The sequence below is a fragment of the Rattus norvegicus genome, chromosome 15 (genome assembly GCF_021556685.1).
Source record: "Rattus norvegicus strain SHRSP/BbbUtx chromosome 15, alternate assembly SHRSP_T2T, whole genome shotgun sequence".
NCBI classification, from domain to species: domain Eukaryota; kingdom Metazoa; phylum Chordata; class Mammalia; order Rodentia; family Muridae; genus Rattus; species Rattus norvegicus.
Genome location: NC_141548.1, coordinates 20,115,547 through 20,134,469, shown reverse-complemented (window position 1 = coordinate 20,134,469; position 18,923 = coordinate 20,115,547). Strand labels below are relative to the sequence as shown.

General features: G+C 45.1%; 2 protein-coding genes across 18 annotated transcripts in view; one reads left to right on the top strand and one right to left on the bottom strand.

The window, feature by feature from the left end:
- Pxk (PX domain containing serine/threonine kinase like) overlaps positions 1-6,125 on the top strand; it is a 68,096-nt gene extending 61,971 nt beyond the window's left edge. For 11 of the 17 annotated variants that reach the window (XM_087585910.1, NM_182821.2, NM_001399677.1 and 8 more), the window contains 1 exon segment: positions 4,936-6,125. In XM_087585910.1, coding sequence (XP_087442036.1) covers positions 4,936-5,150 — 215 coding nt within the window. In that variant the 3' untranslated portion in view covers positions 5,151-6,125. 17 annotated transcript variants of the gene reach the window in all.
- A 1,355-nt stretch (positions 6,126-7,480) lies between these two features.
- Positions 7,481-13,439, bottom strand: Pdhb (pyruvate dehydrogenase E1 subunit beta). The gene is given in 10 exon segments (NM_001007620.1): positions 7,481-8,006; positions 8,246-8,387; positions 9,814-9,905; positions 10,155-10,265; positions 10,598-10,883; positions 11,277-11,312; positions 11,404-11,466; positions 11,560-11,667; positions 12,944-12,997; positions 13,071-13,439. Coding segments are annotated over 10 exon segments (1,080 nt in total). The 5' UTR covers positions 13,113-13,439; the 3' UTR covers positions 7,481-7,860.
- Positions 13,440-18,923: the final 5,484 nt, after the last annotated feature.

Sequence of the window (18,923 nt, the reverse complement as noted above, 5' to 3'; positions counted from 1 at the left end):
CCACATGGTAGGAAAGAACTGTCTTCTGCAAGTTATTCGCAGATTTCCATACTGTGCTGGGCACTTGTACAACACACACACATTCAGAGACATACATATACCACACAGAGACCTAGACACACACACACACACACACACACACACACACACACACACACACAGAGACATACATACACCACACAGAGACCTAGACACACACACACACATATAGAGACATACATATACCACACAGAGACCTAGACACACACACACACATATAGAGACATACATATACCACACAGAGACCTAGACACACACACACACACACACACACACACACACACAGACATACATACACCACACAGAGACCTAGACACACACACACACATAGAGACATACATATACCACACAGAGACATAAATACAGACACACACACATACACACACACACACAGACATACATACACATACCACACAGAGATACAGACACAGACAGACAGACACACACACACTTAGTTCATATTCACGGCAAGGCTTTTAAGCAGTAAATTATATCAGACTGTTTGGTAAAGTGAGCTCCCTTTTTTTTTTTTTTGAAGATTTATTTTTATTTATATGAGTACACTGCAGCTGTCTTCAGACACACAGCAGAAGAGTGCATGGGATGCCTTTACAGATGGTTGTGAACCACCATGTGGTTGCTGGGGATTTGAACTCAGGACCTCTGGAAGAGCAGTCAGAGCTCTTAACCACTGAGCCTTCTCTGCAGCCCTTTTTAAGCCTCTTGATACAGCATCCTTGGTGATAAAATATGGAACAGATCACGGGCATCTGTTCTGAACTCAGAGAGGAAACCTCTTTGCTCTTCAGAAGAGCATGTTATGCTTGTGAATAAATAAAAACAGCGTCTAACTGGTTTAGAAAGGTGTGAAGAAAGGGGCTTGTTCATTTGTTGTATTCTGAAAGATTCATGTTTATGCTTGTAAACCAAGGTATTTTGTGGTCACATGTACCCCAGTTTTGCATGAGAATACACATGTATTTCAGACTAATATTTTACTGTTACTATTGATTAAATGACATTAAACTCTGAATAATAATCTCTCTCTCTCTCCCCCTCTCTCTCCTCTCTCTCTCTCTCTCTTTCTCGCTCTCTCTCACTCTCTCTCTGTCTCTGCTGTCTTCAGTAGAGCATGCACCACTCTGAACGTGAATTTTCGGTAAAGTACACTATGCTGACGTATCCAGCTTTAAAGATGCTGTGTTTCTGTGTCTAAGACTGGACCCACCCAGTGCATTTTGTCCCTGGTGAACAGAGCTGGAAGCAGAGCGGAGAGCACTCCTTGTTGGGACATTTCAGTGAACACAGCACCTTTAAATGGCCCCCGAGTCACTTCATCCTTATCCATTTCATTTCCTTCATGGCCTTCTAAATCTTCATCTTTCACTCCAGTTTTAGTTTGGAAACATGGGCTCTAATTGCATCAATGGCATCTGAGTGCAACTCTAGAAACTCTTACACTCAGTCATGCTGCAGGAATATTGGTTCCTAGTTACTGTAAACAGCACATAGTGTGAGGCACCTGGCGTATGTTGGCATAACTTCCTAGCTTTTGTCATTGATGATAAAATATAGTTCTTTCTGACTTGGGAATTACCGAGTCAGATGTGAGTCTCCTCGTCTGCCTAAGGCCAAGGCAAAGGTGGCCCAACAAACTGAGGACTGCTGTGTCCCTGTGTGTTGTGGCTGCTGTTTCCTCTGGGTCTGCTATGGTCTAGTGGTCAGCTGACCTGCCCATCCTACAGAAACCTGGAGGAACTACTAGACTTGACTCAGGACTAGGTGACTCCAAATGTCCTTTCCACAAAGGTGTTACAGATGTGCCTGGTACAGCAACCCTCCAAAGATCTAAACTGCATAATTTTTCTTTGTGTACCAGAGTGCATCCTCTTTCTGGCCCTTGGCTGATTGCCACATTCTTAATGGATCTGGTGGAGGGGCTTCTGGGAAAGTTAGATCTGCTAGTATTGGGATTTTTGTCTAAGAGAACATGAGCCAGGGAACTCAGGACTAACCTGGTTGTCATTGTAGATATATTTCTGGGAGCATGCCTCATCCTAGTTGTGACCTATACCAATAGTCCAACATGGAGTTTGTTTGCTCTTTTCTCTTGTCTGTGCCCTGGGGTAAGTAGAGTATAGGAACAGAGAGTGCATGCATCAGGCACTGGTTTTAGGGTTTCACAGGGCAAGCTGTTAGCTTGTTCTGTCCCTTCCGCCTTTCCTTTCCTGACACTGTCTTATGCTCTCCGTCACCTTTAAAAGAAGCTAGCAGACCCTTAAGATGGCCAAAGACAATGAATAGACAGGGCTTAGGTTCCTGCCTCTTCCAGGTCTGCCCTTCTTCTCAGGGCCTCCCCTCAGCATCAGTATCCCCTGCCCATCCTTGTCCTAGTGTATACTCCAAGGCCTGCTGCAATTCTGACAGGCCTAACAAGGAAAAAGGGCTTCGTGGCCATCAGGCCCTTTGGGACTGCTTGGTCCAGCTCCCTGTGAGCAGGAATCAGGGTATTTACTCTCCTTCCACTGCAATGAACAGCGCCGCTTCTCACACAGCCCCCTCCTCTGTTTGTTACACAGGCACAGGCTTGCCCAGCTCCCTGTGAGCAGACCTATCCGGATGCTCAGCCTTCCATTCGCTATACGGGCATTGAACTTCAGATGGTATATTGAGATTGATACCTGAGGGATTTGTTAAGTGAAGATCCATTTACTGAAACCACCCCTAACTCCCAAAGTCAGGGCTGGAGAGTAACTAGTCTCGGGATGGCCAGTTTCTGGCATGTACTAGGCCCCAGTGCTGCTGCAGTCCACGCCTGTCTTCTTGAGCCTTAACCCTGTAGTGGTTCTTCAGCCAGGTGTCTGACCACAGAGCTAGGAGGGAAACCTGCAGCTCCTGGTCCACACTGACCCTGAGCACATTACTCTCTACCACCGTTCTCTGGCCATGAGGATAGTGCCCGGTGTGTGGGAAGCCATTCATCTCCACATGGGCAAGAGCCTTGGTACTGCATGCTGTCAGTCAAGAAACTCAGTTCTGAGAGCTTCAAGAGACCTCCCCCACCCCAGCATTCTACTGGCTTTACCGAAGTGCCTTAAGAATGTTTCTGCCCTCACCCCACCTGGGCTTCCTAGGTTAACCTCCTCTATAACGCGGCCGACAGAGCCAGGAGTGTCTTCCACAGTTCACCCTAGCGTCAAAGCTGGGTGTCATTCACTGTTGAGCAAACCAATGTGAACTACATTCTGTTCATGTGTCTGTACTTAACCTTTGTTTGTATTGCTTTATCATTATTTGGGAATTCATGATTCCAAAGCATGAGAATGTATGTTTGTGTGAGTCTTTTAATTTCAGCTGCCTTAGGTTGAGGTAAAGATAGAAGGAAGGTAAGTGGTTTTTGTGAATCAAAAGGTTTTAGCTATTGCTTGTCACACTCACTGAAAAGGAGGCACTTGAGTATTTTATTGGTGACCTTGAACCATTCATTCTCCATCCACATTTAGTGGACAAGGTGTCCTGCCTGTTACTCCAGCAGCTCACAGCAGTGTGGGAACCAGCCAGCAGACTTCTCTGGGAATGGCCAGGGAGGGATAGAGGACAGAGTCAGCAATGGATAAGTAAGTAGGGTCTTAGAGAACCACAGGGTTATAACTGCCACACACTGAAATCTAGAACAGCAGCGATGGTTCTGTGCACTGCTTTGGAGAGGACAGTTTACCAAGTTTAAAAAAAAAAAAAAAAAAGCAAATAAGGTGAAATTCAGGTTAGATGTCTCAGAATATAAAGGTGCAGGCTCCTAACCCTTGACAACATTTAAAAATGCCACTATCTTGCAAGTATCCATGTTGCTGGAAGCCAAGGGATGTTTTAGATACCCAGTTTCCCTTTGTCCAGGATCCCTGATGTTCCAGAAGATACACACACACACACACACACACACACACACACACACACGCACACACACACACACACTTGATGTGACTCATCTTAAGTTAGGCTAAAGTGAAAAGGAATAGTGCCTGAGAGACTTCCCCCTGAAATGGGACTGCCAGGGAGAACCCTTTTCTCTCAATTCTTCCTGACAAGTATTGGCACTTTATATTTCTTTAATGACTCCCCACAGGGAGTCATTCAGAGCCGACTCTGAGGGACTTGAGTTAACACACTGGCTCCCCGTTGAGAATGTCAGTGGCTTACCATTCTGTAACAGGTCAACAGATGCTACTCCTGCTCTCCTCACCAGCTTGTCTCTGCTACTTCCCATATCATGGCTTACTCCATATAGCCAACCTTAAGGCCACTTCTTACTTATGCTCATCTTTTCAGTGAAGATGCAGTTGCATGGTGCTGAGAGACTGCTTGTCTATAAAATGCTGGCACGAGGACGAGTTTGGGTTCCTGACACCAAAATAAAAAAGAAGTATCCAGGAGCAGTAGCACATGCTTGTAAAGTGGAAAAGTGATATGAGGTCCCTGGAGCTTGCTAGCCTAGTCAAGCCAATAACTCCCTTCAGATATTATGTGAGGAAACAGTTAAGGATTGTTCGTTCCTTTGGTACGTGCAGGTATGTTCCACCGTGAGCTCAGTAAGCAGAGCCAACCTCAACCCAAGCCACAGCTGAAAATGGAGTCAGAGCTACTCTAGGGAGAGATGTCCCTGTGTGCTTTCACACACTGAATTCAGTTTTCACATGACTCTCATTTAAAGGAAATAACAACCATTAAATCCCCCACCCCCACCCCACTGCCACCTTAGCTGCTTTTAGTTTTTTTTAAATCAGTGTTTGAAGACACCTGAGAACATTTAGTCCCCAGAGTCCATTCTGCCCGGCCTAAGTGGCAGCATTGAGAGCAGGCGGAAAGGTGGAGCCCTGACCTTCTCCTCTGTCTCTGCAGGACTGTCTTCAGCGTTACCTCCACCTCCTCCGCCTCCGCCACCTCCACCGCCACCAGCAGGGCCCTCCCCAGGCACCGAGATGCCTGCTCCGCCCCTGCCCCAGGCCGTGAATGGTGTGAACCGTGGGGCCTTGCTCAGCTCCATCCAGAATTTCCAAAAGGGAACTTTGAGGAAAGCCAAAACCTGTGATCACAGTGCTCCTAAGATTGGCTGATGCTTCTTGGTTACGCTGGAGGGCAAGCTCTTTGGTCCCGTCCCACCCTTTGAGTCCCTCCTTCCTGGGTGAGTTCTTCCACAACTTCCCTCAAGCCCCTTCCTGGGTGAACCCTTGCAGAGCCCGTACAGCCAGTCCTGCAGACACTCCAGTCAGGAGGCTTTTCAAGAGGGAAATGTTCTCCAGATAGAATAAAGAGGGGCCAGCATTGCTGCCTTAGTAGTTTGCTCCTTTGTGACTCTAATGGGCTTCCTTTAGGGGCAGCATCATATGGGTTATCGTTTTCACCAGCGAAAGGAAAATGACAGAGAATCAAAAGCAATGACAATATTCTGTCACAGCAGCGAATGGCCTTTGTCACTCTGTCAAGGTGTTCTCATAGCTCATTCCTCCGAAGCATCTTTTGGTGATTTCTTAGGTAGCACCCACGTGTACTCGCTACTCTGCCCCAGATGCTAACACTAACCAAGGCAGTTATGCTGCTGAAGCAAAGGAACGGGCTCTTCGTTCTTCTGTACACCGTAGGGATGGGGAGCTCCTCAGGGAATCCCACTGTGCTGAGAGCAGCAGCTCTGGGTGCATAGTCAGCCACAGTGTACCAGACACGGCACTGACCACAGCTAAAGCTCTTGCCAGTTGAAGGACTGTCTCAGTCCTCAGCAATTAAATCCAGTGGGGGTAGAGGGAGGGCCAACATTACAAGTGAATCTGGCATCTATAGACACTTCTGATCTGATTTATCCAACTTCAGCATCTTTTTGATATTACTCAGTTATCAGAAATCTTTTATCCTATGATTTGCTTAAACCTTTTAAATAAATTGCACTTTAAGGATTATAAAAAATCCATTTTAAAATTCAAATACACACATCAGTGTTGGTTACTATGCAGAAAGAATGTTATTGTGTATAGTCTCATGTAATCTGTGATACATGTTCAGCTGTATTTTTTATTAAAAGAAATCATGTCAAGAAAGTATGTTGTGGCTTTGCTAGGTGTTTCAGAAGAGAACAACGTGTAGTGTCAAAGTACACTCCGGTTTCTTCACCCTGTTCTCCTTCCATATCTGTTTAAACCAGTCTTTACCATCAAGTGTTAAAGAGGCTCATAGATGACAGAATATATGGGTTCTGGCAATGTGGAGGAGAACCTGACGTAAATCTTTAACTTTAAAAGGAGCCCTTTACTGGGTGTGAGGAGTCTCACCGGGATAGAGGAAGCCCTGATCTGTCACCGTCCAGTAGCACTTGAGATACAGGGAGGAGGGTCATCCTCTACCACATAATCAGTCTGAGGCCAATTTGGGCTCCATAGACCCTGCCTGCCTCAGCTATTAGGTGCAGTGTGGACCAGTGGCAGTCGCTGGTGGGAACCTGGGCTATTAGGTGCAGTGTGGACCAATGACAGTCGCTGGTGGGAACCTGGACTATTAGGTGCAGTGTGGACCAATGACAGTTGCTGGTGGGAACCTGGGCTATTAGGTGCAGTGTGGACCAGTGGCAGTCGCTGGTGGGAACCTGGGCTATTAGGTGCAGTGTGGACCAGTGACAGTCGCTGGTGGGAACCTGGGCCTGAGAGCTTTTGCTTTCAGCTCTGCTGTTTGAGCGATGTTAGAGACATAAATAAATGCAACAGTCAGAGTCTAGGGATGATGTTCAGTAGTAGGGCCCTGGCTGACATGCCCATGGCCCTGGAAGTAAAAGGCTTCAATTTGGACAAGGTGGGGCCTCACACACCTTTAATGCCAGCTCTCTAAAGGCAGAGGCAGGGGGATCTGTGAGATCCTGAGTTCTGGGCTAGCCAAAGACACAGTGAAATCCTCTAAAAAACTACAGAATCTACAGGTATGATATGCAGCATATTAGTTATTTGACACGTATGTATGTATGTATGTATGTAGTTTTTCAAGGTAGGGTTTCTCAGGGTAGCCCTGGCTGTCCTGGAACTCACAATGTACTCCAGGTTGGCTTTGAACTCAGAAATCTATCTACCTGCCTCTGCCTCCTGTGGCTCACTCCCAAGTGCTGGCACTAAAGGCACATGCCACCACCACCCAGCCTGATACTAATTTCTTTTTTTTTTTTTTTTAAAGATTTATTTATTATGTATTTATTTATTTATTTAGAGTACACTGTAGCTGTCTTCAGACACACCAGAAGACATCAGATCTCATTACAGATGGTTGTGAGCCACCATGTGGTTGCTGGGATTTGAACTCAGGACCTCTGGAAGAGCAGTCAGTGCTCTTAACCTCCAAGCCATCTCTCCAGCCCCTGATACTAATTTCTTAATAGTTCACATACACTATATGAACATAAAAACGCAATTACTCATAGGTAGGAATCCCCTTTATTCCTTATCAAAACAGTTTAACAGCAAATGTAGATAATATATGTTTTATTTAGACATATAAGTTATCTTCCATGGGGGCATTCTATCTTGCCCCTTCTAATGAAAGAGGGCAAATTTTTATATTAATCTTATTCAAAGACTAGACCAACTTAACAGTAACAGACAAAGAGAGCAGAGCATCTAGGGTAGGGAGTAGAAAAATTCTACTCATAAGCACATTTAAACTTCTTACCAGTACAGAGACACCTGCTGCCACATCAGCATTAACTCCTGACTAGTAAGTCTCCCAGTACACGTCAGGGGAAGTCCCAACACGTATTTTAAATAAATTTCACTGACTTGACATTCAACGTCTAGATTAGATATTCAAAGTCTTCTTTATTGCAAATATGATGTCTTTGACCTGAGGTATGGAGTTGTCTTCTAGAATCTTTGCGTAAGGCATAGGGACATCAGCACCAGTGACACGAACAGCAGGCGCATCAAGGAAGTTGAATGCAGGGCCTAGGGAAGAGAGAAGCAGACTGGGGACTCAGCAAGAGAAAACAAGGTAATGTATCCTAGTTATAGGGCTCACTTTTGGCCTGACTTTTTAAAACATTTACCCAAAGACGAAACCCTAGACTGACAAGTTGAAAAGTCACTTGGTCATCTCTAGCTTTTGATCTCTTTCTCATTGGTATTCAAGTGTTGAGTGCTCACTATAGCTTGATTATGTTCTAAAACCAGGTTCTTTGAAATACCTTCCATAATTCTCGCACAAATCTCAGCTCCTACTCCAAATTGTGGCCAGCCTCCTTCCACAGTTACGAGATGATTTGTCTTCATGACACTGGCTTCTATAGCTTCAATGTCCATTGGTCTGATGGTCCGCAGATTTATTACCTAAAGACAAGGCTGGAAATAGTCTTTATACAATCTAGGAGACAAATACAGCCTTGACCCAAAAACACCACGTTTTGTTTCTGTTAATCTTTGGATCTAAGAAAATTTGAATGTATCTGTCAAAGGCACACAAATGTACAGGTATGACGACCGCATACCTGTAAGCTCACTGCTTAGGAGGCTAAGGCAGGATGGCCCCAAGTGTGAGTATGGACAGTGTTGGCTACACAGTGAGATCTTGTCTCAAACAAAAGTAAAAGGGGAATTTACAATTAAAACAGAAGCTTGCAACCAATCACAGGAAGCTTTGCTCACCTAGAGGATTCACTTATCCTCCTTGGTTTCAATATCCCTCTTATCACAATATATAGTTGAGTGCTTAATATGCACCAGGTCTACACCCAGATACCCCAGGATGGAGGAGAATCCCTGTTACCACATTTCTACAGCCTATGAAGCAGTGATACTTTCCAAGGAAAGCTACTTAAGTTGTACAGATTAGATAATCAGAAGAGATGCCCTCCAGTTTGGTCTCACTGCCCAAGGGGTCCTCCTAGCTCGGTCTCCCCAGTGCTGGGTAGTAAGCCCATGCTGCCATACCTGACTTGTTTGTTCTGGTTTGGTTTTTATGTGGGTGCTAGGGCTCCAACTCAGGTCTTCATGCTTACAGAGCAAGCCTTTACTGGATGAGCCATTTCCCCAGCCTAACAAGATTAGATCATAACTTGAGAGAGTAGGGATTTAAAAGATCCAGAGTTTATGTGGTTAAACAACCACCACTTTTGGCTGAAAGCAGAGACAGACTGATGACAAAGCTCAAGGTGGCCTGGCAACCATGATTCTACTTATCTTCTGAGTCTTGGGATTACAGGCATGAATCACCATTCATAGCTTCTGGACATAGGGCAGTGAGTGTGCAGTAGCATACAGAAGCATGCACTGTAGCTGGGTGTGGCGACACATGCCTTTAATCCCAGTACTCAGGCAGGTGGACCTCGAGTTCAAAGTCAGCCCCAGTTCTAAGACAGCCAGGACTACACAGAGAAATCTTGTCTTGAAAAAACAAAGAATTCAAAGGCTGGAGAGGTGGCTCAGTGGTTAAAAGCACTGGCTGCTCTTCCAGAGGTCCTGAGTTCAAATCCCAGCAACCACATGGTGACTCATAACCACCTACAGTGAGATCTGTGTCTGTTCCGGCCTGCATGCTGTACACATAGTAAGAAAATAAATCTTAAAAGAAAGCATGCGGTGGCATAAGTGGGGGAGATGGCAGACGACAACTTTCAGGAGTTGGTTCTCTCTATGGCTCTTGGGAATCAAACCTAAGATTGTCAGCAATTTTACCTGCTAAGCCAACTCATCAGTCTTGGATCTTAAAGGAGACTTTCTGATTTGTGAGGGGTTGGGGCAGTGAAAGTCCACTTACCTCACATTCAATTCCCTCCTTAGACAATACAGCTGCAGCTTCTAGGCAGTGGCCCACTGGTCTTGAATGGGCAACTACAGTGATGTGGGTCCCTGAAATAAAGCAGTCACAGATTAGCGATGCTGTAAGGAGCCACAGCTAGTCTTATCAATCGTGCAGCTTACTTCAGTGAGCTGCACAGTGAGGCTGTGTTCATGGACATGAAATCAAACCTACCAGAGAGACTCAATGAGCTCATTCATTCTTTACTTTTCAAGTCAAACTCCATAGCAGTAACTTCTAACCTTTGCAAACAAAAGGGCTACAGTAAAAACAATTCATGAATACCAAGGTGCCCTTACCTTGCCTTTCAATTTTGGCTTTTCCAATAGGAATCAGGAAATCTTTTGATTGAGCTTCTGTGGGAAGTTCAAATGCAACTCCATACATCAGTTCATTCTCTAGCATCACCACTGCAAGACAGTATAAGCTCTCAAACAACAAAGTATAGGCAGAATGACTATGAATGCACATACCACAAAACCACTCATCTTATGAATAAGAAGCCTGGTTTCTGTCTCACCTAGAAGCATCAGGATGGTTTATACACAGTCTGGTCGGTAGAGGTTAAGCCAAATGTGCAGGTATGCAGTAAAGAACTGGCCCTACATTTTTGACTATCTTTGCGTCTATAAATCATTTATACGTTATACATATGCTATATCTAAGCCTCACTAGATGGCCTCGATGGTTCCTTGTATGGTTCATGTCAGCTCTTTCACTGTTCAAGAGAAGCAGGAGTTACCTGGATTATCATCACGAATGGCCGATTTAATAAGTCCTTTCGCATCCTCGGAATTCCAGGGGCTGACCACTTTCAAACCGGGGCAGTGCCCATACCACGCAGCGAAGCATTGCGAGTGCTGAGCAGCCACGCCCGCTGAGGCGCCGTTGGGCCCCCTGAACACTATGGGCACCGGCTGGAGGCCAGCAGACATATAGTACGTCTTGGCAGCTGAGTTTATGACCTGGTCAATAGCTTGCATAGAGAAATTGAAGGTCATAAATTCACAGATGGGCCGCAGCCCAGCCTGTCAAATGGAAAAGTCGATGTTAAAAAGACTAAACAGAACAAGGAAGAGTGGTAAACAACCAAGCAATCCACTCCTCTGACATCCGGACAGCACGGCTTGGGGTCTGTCTGTCTGTCTGTCTGTCTGTCTGTCTGTCTGTCTGTCTCTCTCTCTCTCTGTTTTTTTGTTTGTTTGTTTGTTTGTTTTTGTTTTTGTTTTTTTGAAAAAGTTTTCTCTGTGTAACTCTGGCCATCTGGAACTTACTTGTGGTCCAGGCTGGCTTGAACTTAGAGATCTGCCTGACTCTTGAGTGCTGGGATTAAAGGCAAACACCACAACACGCAGTGCAAACAATATTTTCAAAAGATATTAAGGAAATCTCCTTTGATAAGCATCATAAATATTACATACCATAGCTGCACCAACAGCAATTCCAGCAAAGCCCATCTGTAAAGCAAACAGCAAACTTTAGAAAAAGTCCATAGAAATTAAGACTGAATATTTGACCAGCCCCTCTCAGTTTGTCCAGAAGGCGTACCTCCGATATGGGAGTATCTATGATCCTCTTGTCACCATATTTCTTCCACAGGCCTCTGCTAACCTACAATTTAGATTTTGCCACATCACTTTCAAGTGGTTGTCAGGGTAAATGGCTACTTTTTAATTTTATATAAAGTTTATCTAGTTCAGTTACCTTGTATGCACCATCATACTGGGCAACTTCTTCCCCAAGCAGAAAAACCTTTTCATCTCTTTCTAGTTCTTCATCCATACCTTGATTAATGGCTTCACGAACTGTCAACTGTCACAGGTACATAAACAGAAAACACGCTACAGGATTATTAAGGAGACTACGGAAACTCCCTTCTTCATACTTATCTACGCTGCCCACAACATAAAACATAAATCTAACATTCATGCAGGCAGTCCAAGTTCCAAGAATGTGAGGAGGCAAGATGGCCAAGCCTGACGAGTCTCATCTCCATTTCTACGTGGTGGAAGGAGGAAACTGATTCCCTGGAAGTTGACCTCAAGTGCACACGGGCATGCTCACACACACAAAAAACTTATCATACAAATCAAAGCTCCAAGAACTTAACAAGTAACTTATGCCAATAATCTTTCACTAGATGTTAGTGATAAGCCTACAGAACACTTCTGCTGTACTGCTTGATGTGCACAGTCAAGAAAACCAAGCAATTGCTAAACTAGCTCGAAGGCAGTTTCCCATGTAGAAAACACGCCAGGCTGTTTTACCTATACCCTTGGAGCACTAAGACTCAGAGAACGAGCAAGGAAGGTCTAACCATGGCTACTAACTACGGCTAAGTTTAAGCATTCAGTAGTGTACAGCTTGACATCCACAATGCTGGTGCTGCTAGGCTACTAAAATATGTAGAATGGTAAAATCCTTCTAAGATATACATATGCCAAAAAGAAAAGAAGTGTGTATCTGCAAGCCAGTGTTCTCAGCACCAGAACAAATCAAAACGGTGGAAACAAAGTCACCCTTGGATGAATACATAAATAAAATGTACAAAGGATATGAGTCAATGTTTCAAAGGAACAAATTCTGATGTATGTATTCTACAATATGGTTGAACCTTGTTAAATAAGCCAGACCCCCCCCCCAAAAAAAAATCAAAAAATTCCACTTATATGACGTTCTAAAACAAGCAAACTCAAAATGTGCCAGAAAAGTACAACAGCGGCTGGCATAGTGTGAATTATCGTGTAAAGTTCTGGAGATTGACAGTGTATACAGTGAATGTATTCGATGCCACATTTGAACACACAAGGTTTTAAAGTTATATTTTACCACAATTCGAGGTGGGGGCGTAAACAGTCAGGAAAGCAGGTGGCTGTCGGTTAAGACTGCCACCGGCCTGGTGAGAATGGGTGCCAGTATGAGTGGCACCGGGCGGTGACAGAGCCAGCGCGAATCATCCGCAGGACGCGGCCACTGCCAGGGTCCGAGATGCCACTCGGCCTTGGGGCAGACGCGACCCCGATCTTTCAGGCCTGCTCCCGGAACCCAGGATTCCCTCCCGGCCTTGCCCAGAGTCCAGACCGGTTACCTGCACCGCCGCGGGCGCCGAGCGGTGGAAACGCCTCTTCAGCAGCCCGGAAGCCTGGCAGTGAAAGAGAAAGAGGTTCAGAAAGGGCACAGGGGATACGGCGGGTGCACCAGGGGCCGCTACTTACCTGCCGCAAAGGTCCCCGCACCAGACCAGCCACCGCCGCCATCTTGCCCGTGTCCTCTACTCGCAGCCGAATGACAACACAGAAGCGCCGCAGACCCCGTCCGGCGCAGCCAATGGTAGGGCGTGACACCTTTAGGTCCCGCCTCTGTTCGGCAAAGCCAATAGAGAATGTCAACTGGAGGCCCGCCTTCCTGAGTAAGCCAATAGCAGGGCAGTATTTCAAAAGCCCCGCCCCCAGGCTTTGGCAGGGTGAGACCTATGGCCCCGCCTCTGCATACGTAGCCAACGGCCAGTTTTGACGCCTGCGAGCCCCGCCCATCTAGCGAATCCTGGTCCTGCGGAGGTGACGCGAGGTTGCTGTTCCTCTCTGACCTGGTGCACTGGAGAGAACTTTGCAGACTGCTCGCGGTGGCTGTCATGCACCTAGCACGCCCTGCACTCGGCCCTTACTGCTGTCTGCTCACGTGCTAGGACTGAGTCAGTGTGGCCTGATCAACGGAGGCTGTAAAGACCTTAAGGCCCCTTTGCGGGCACTGCGGGCCTTGAGCAACACGTGAATCTTGCAACACATTGTATGAATGGGCGCTGTCAATTGAATGTAAACAATAGCTTTTTTGTGTGCACTAAGTGTCCACTTTGTGCCAGGTATTGTGATGTGTGTTTGATAAGTGATTGTAGGCGGTAGTATTCTCTCCATCCAGACTTGAAAAGGTGAGGAGTTTGTTCTGATCATGCTGAATTTAGATGGCTTACCTGGACCGTAGAAGAAGCCTGAAGCCTAGTTTTAACAGACCTAGAGACATTTGAGAATAGCTGTTTAGACGCTGCCCTTATTTTCTGCATTCAGTCTCATCGACTGTAAATGGAAAGATGGACAATGAGGTATGGGATTACCTCCTTCCAAAGCTCCCTGGTTAGGGCCATCAGGTGGTCATGTTGTAAGGTATGTCAAATATAAGTCTGCTATCAAAGAACATATAAACTTGTGTTTGGGACAAGGACTTCAAAGCCTCTTATCTCTCCTGCCATCAAAGACTTTGATGGAAATAGATGTTTTTGTTTTAACCCCACAAGACAGGGTTTTTTTTTTTTTTGTTTATTTTTTTTAGATTTATTCATGTATTATACATAAGTACACTGTAGCTGTCTTCAGACACACCAGAAGAGGGCATCCGATCTTTTTACAGATGGTTGTGAGCCACCATGTGGTTGCTGGGAATTGACCTCTGGAAGAGCAGTCGGGTGCTCTTAACCGCTGAGCCATCTCTCCAGCCCAAGACAGGGTTTTTATATGTAGTCCTGGCTGTCCTAAAACTCATTCTGTAGACAAGTCTGGCCTCGACTTACAGAGATCCATCTGCTTCTGCCTTCTGAGTGCTGGGATTAAAGATATGTGCCACCACCACCCGATCCATATTTTTTTCTTTTTACCACTGGGTATTTTTTATGGCATAAGTGTTTCAAATTTTATTTACTAGCAATTTTAATATTACATTCACTACATTGGCTGTATTGTTCTCATTTATTCAAACTATGTAGTTTGCTTACATCAAGGTGCCCTAACTTCAATATATATATATATATATATATATATATATATATATATATATATATATATATTTCCAGTGAACACGAACACTCTTTCATGTAACCAAGGACATTCTGGGAATTGATGTTGACAAGGCTGGCCTTGAACTCAGAGATCTGCCTGCCTCTGTCTCCCTGGAATGCTGGGATTAAAGGAATGTACCACCACGCCTAGCTTTGAGCAAGTGTTTGAATCCTCCCTAAACAGTAAAACCTTTGTTTATGCAGCGGCCCACTGCTCTGTTCTTGGAACTTGATACCTGGAGCAATAGCCCTTTTCTTTTTGGAGACTCCTTGGCTCTTCCTCCTTCATTTCCTGAGTGTCCTTCTTCTTGGGGCAGCCACTGCATCAGACTGTGAGGTCAAACTCCAGCCAACTGGTTAAAGACACAGCCGCCACCTGAGTTAGAATGAAGACCGAGTGCGCTTCCAGTCTCCCTGTGTATCCCCTCTCTTTGAGAACACCCTCTTGATCAGGAGTAAAGTCCACCCTGTCCAGACACTTCAGTTACAGTGCGGATCTCTTTCGCTGTGTCGCCAAACTTACTTCTAACAACTTTACGTTTCCAGCAATGTAGGTAGCAGGGACATTTCGTGTTCTCGTTTATAAAGACACACTTGTATGCTCCACTATAGTCTGCATGCCCATCTCGTTTATAAAGACACACTTGTATGCTCCACTACAGTCTGCATGCCCATATTACTAAGAGTTTAATACATCTACACCGTATTAGGTCTCAAATCCAGGACTAGTCTCATTCTATACTTGTGGCTCCTCTGAGCACTTCTCACCCCTCCCCCTACCCTAAACCTCCCCCTCCTGTCTGCTGGGCTTCCCTTCTCCCAGCCTGATCCCTATATAAGGCAGCCATTTGGGCTGCACCAGTCTCTTACTCCCAGGGTCCTTTCTTGCTCTCCCTCCCCTATCTCCTCTCATGCCCAGTTTACTTGGCTGACCATGTTCAGCCTGGACTCCTCCTTCTGCCGATGTTCTCCCTTATGTCTACAATTAAAACTTCTCCATATTTGAGGTGTAGCCGTGTCCTCGTTTTATCTCATTTTTCATTCACAGAGTGATTTCCCTGGTTTGACTTAAAACTCCTCTCCCACACCAGAGGATTACAAGGTGGAAACTAACCTGAGCTTCATTATTTCGTGTGTCCAAGTCCAAACATTCCCGGAGTGAAGAACAGCACTGAAGAGAGGAGCACAGACATCACAAGACTCAGAAACATGGCTGACCTCTAAGCAGGGTAGGGAAGCCTGAGCTCCAGAGGGATTCACACACACACACACACACACACACACACACACACACACACACACACACACACACACAGACCCTGTCCTACACACTGACTTATAAAATCTGCTGGTTAGAGGTGAAATATAATCCAGATTTCTAAAATGTTTAACTCAAGTTTCTCTTATTCCTAGCTCTGAATAAGGCGCAATTTCTGCCTATTCTGTAAGTGACAGGGAGCATGAATGGAATTCCAGTTACCGAGGGGACACCCAGTGCTTGCCAGCATCCCTGTGAAGCCCCTTGATTTCAGGTGTCAGTCCCCTCGCACTCTTCTGTGGTTAGTTTTTGTCAATTTGACACAAACTAAAGTCACCTACAGGAAAAGGGAATTACAGTTGAGGATTTGCCCATCAGATTGGCCTGTGGGTGTGTCTGTGGTATGACTTTTCTGGGCTGATGTGGAAGGGCCCAGCCCATTGTAGGCTGGACAGGTGGTCCTCGGTTGTGTAGGGGAGCAAGTTGAGCAAACCATGAAGGCAAGCCCATAAGCAGTGTTCGAGTGTGGTCCCTGCCTCTGCTCCTGCTTGAGCTCTGCTCTGACTGCCCTCAGTGATGCACTGTGCTGTGGAAGTCAAATAAACCCTTTCCTCTCCCAAGTTGGTTTCGGTCAGCATTTTATCAGAGCAACAGAAAACAAAACAGGACAGTCCTGCTCAGAGTGAAATACGATTCAGTTGTCTTCGGTCCCTACCACTCAGCATTTGAGATCTGAATAAAAAACCAAGGGAGACATCAAGGTGAATAGAACCAGAGCCGGGATGTGTTCTTGGGCCATCTATTCACAAAAAACATTGTCTGTGACCCCCGAGTCAGTTGAGCTAGGTGCAGAAGGCACTGGGTTTCATGGGCCTCAAGAGTTTTCTTTTAAATAACAACCATGGTCATTTTAGATACAAAATAATTGGTACAGTTGCTTTCTTTTCAGACTGGCCAATCTAAAAAGGCTGAGCAAAATTTCCTGTTTAAGAAATACAAACAAGGGCAAGAGATGGCTCAGAGGTTAAGAGCACTGACTGCTTAAAAAAAAAAAAAAAAATTTGGGGGCTGGGGATTTAGCTCAGTGGTAGAGCGCTTACCTAGGAAGCGCAAGGCCCTGGGTTCGGTCCCTAGCTCCGAAAAAAAAAAAAAAAAAGAACCCCCCCCCAAAAAAAAAGAGCACTGACTGCTCTTCCAGAGGTCCTGAGTTCGAATCCCCAGCAACCACATGGTGGCTCACAACATCTGTAATGGGATCTTATGCCCTCTTCTGGTGTGTCTGAAGATAGCAACGGTGTATTCACATACATAAATAAATCTTTAAAAACAAACAAACAAAAATACTAGCTTTAAAGTCCTAAGTTCTTAAGCAAATATGCTCACTAGATTTTATAGAAAGGCTTTGAGAAGCATACATTGGCCACACAGTCCTCTCTCTCAATCAAATCTTTGCAGAGTAAGAAGAAACATTTGTCCTCAAACGCTTGGGGTCTTTTCTCTTGTTTCTGAAAATTCCTTTATCCAAGGTTCTTTTTCTGTGTGTTTGACCAACCTTGTGAGCTGTCTGGATTGAAGAGGAGTCTCGTTTTGCATGCAGCCCAGACTTGCCTGGAGCTCACTGAATAGTTCACTCAACGTTTATCTGTCCTCTTGCCTCAGTCTCCTGAGTGATAGATTGCTGGGCTCACAGATTTGGACCATGTGATGGTTTGCATATGCTTGGCCCAGGCAGTGGCACTATTAGAAGGCGTGGCCTTGTGTCACTGTGGGGTGGGCTTGGAGACCCTCCTCCTAGCTGCCTGGGGATGCTCAGTCTGTTCCTGGCTTCCTTCGGGTGAAGATGTAGACCTCTCAACTCCTCCTGCATCATGCCTGCCTTGATGCTGCCATGCTCCCACCTTGATGATAATGGACTGAACCTCTGGACCTGTAAGCCAGCCCCAATTAAATGTTGTCCTTTATAAAACTTACATTGGTCATGGTGTCTGTTCACAGCAATAAGACCCTATCCAGCTATGTGCATGATTTTATATATTTATATATTCTAACAATATGAGTGTGTGTGTGTGTGTGTGTGTGTGTGTGTGTGTGTGTGTTGTCCCTCATAGATCCAATCCAATCCATCACCACAAAGAAACTTCCTCTTGTTGTTTCTAAATGTAAACTACTGGTGGAAAAAAAAAAAAAAAAAAGAAACTTCCTCTTGTTACCTGGTGGTTCTCAACTCCCACACCTGTTGATATGTTTTAAATGATTATAATTCATTCTTTTATATTCTGGGCATAGGGCTCATCAGTAGAGCATTTATTCAGCATAGATGAGGGCCTGGATTAGCCAGCAATGCACACACACATGCACACATGCGCAAAAGTTATGTGAACGAAATCATACACTATGTAACCCTTTGAGACCGGTTCTCATCTTCAGAACAGTGCAAATTAGTGTGTGTCACATTTCTGTCCGTTGCATAATACTCATGATTAAATCAGCTCCAAAGGACGTCTGGGTTGTATCCAGTTTTCCATTCTTAGCAACGAAGCTATTAAAGACATCAATTTGCAAGTCTATATGTGAACGTTAAGTTTTCATTTTCCCAAGGAAATACCCAGAACTGTGTTTGTGTGTGGTCACTGCATCTTTAACGTTTCAGAAAGTGCCAGGCTGCTTTGGAAGCCTGACCATGTCATTTTGCTTCGCCTCCACAATAAATGAGATGCAGGTCTAGTCGCCTTAGTCCTTTGGTAATATGTGGTGACATCATCAGTCTTTTGGGTTTGAAACAGGGTTTTGCTATACCCACAGCCCATGGTGGTCCCAAACTTTAAGCCTCTTGTGTGCTAGGATTCCATGTGTGCTAGGATTACATGTATGTACAGCATACCTGGCTGGGTTTTTTTTTTTCTTTTTTGCGTTCTAATAGAGATGTAGTGATATTCCTCATAATTTAACGATTTCTCTAATGGTCCACGATGTTAATGGTCTTTC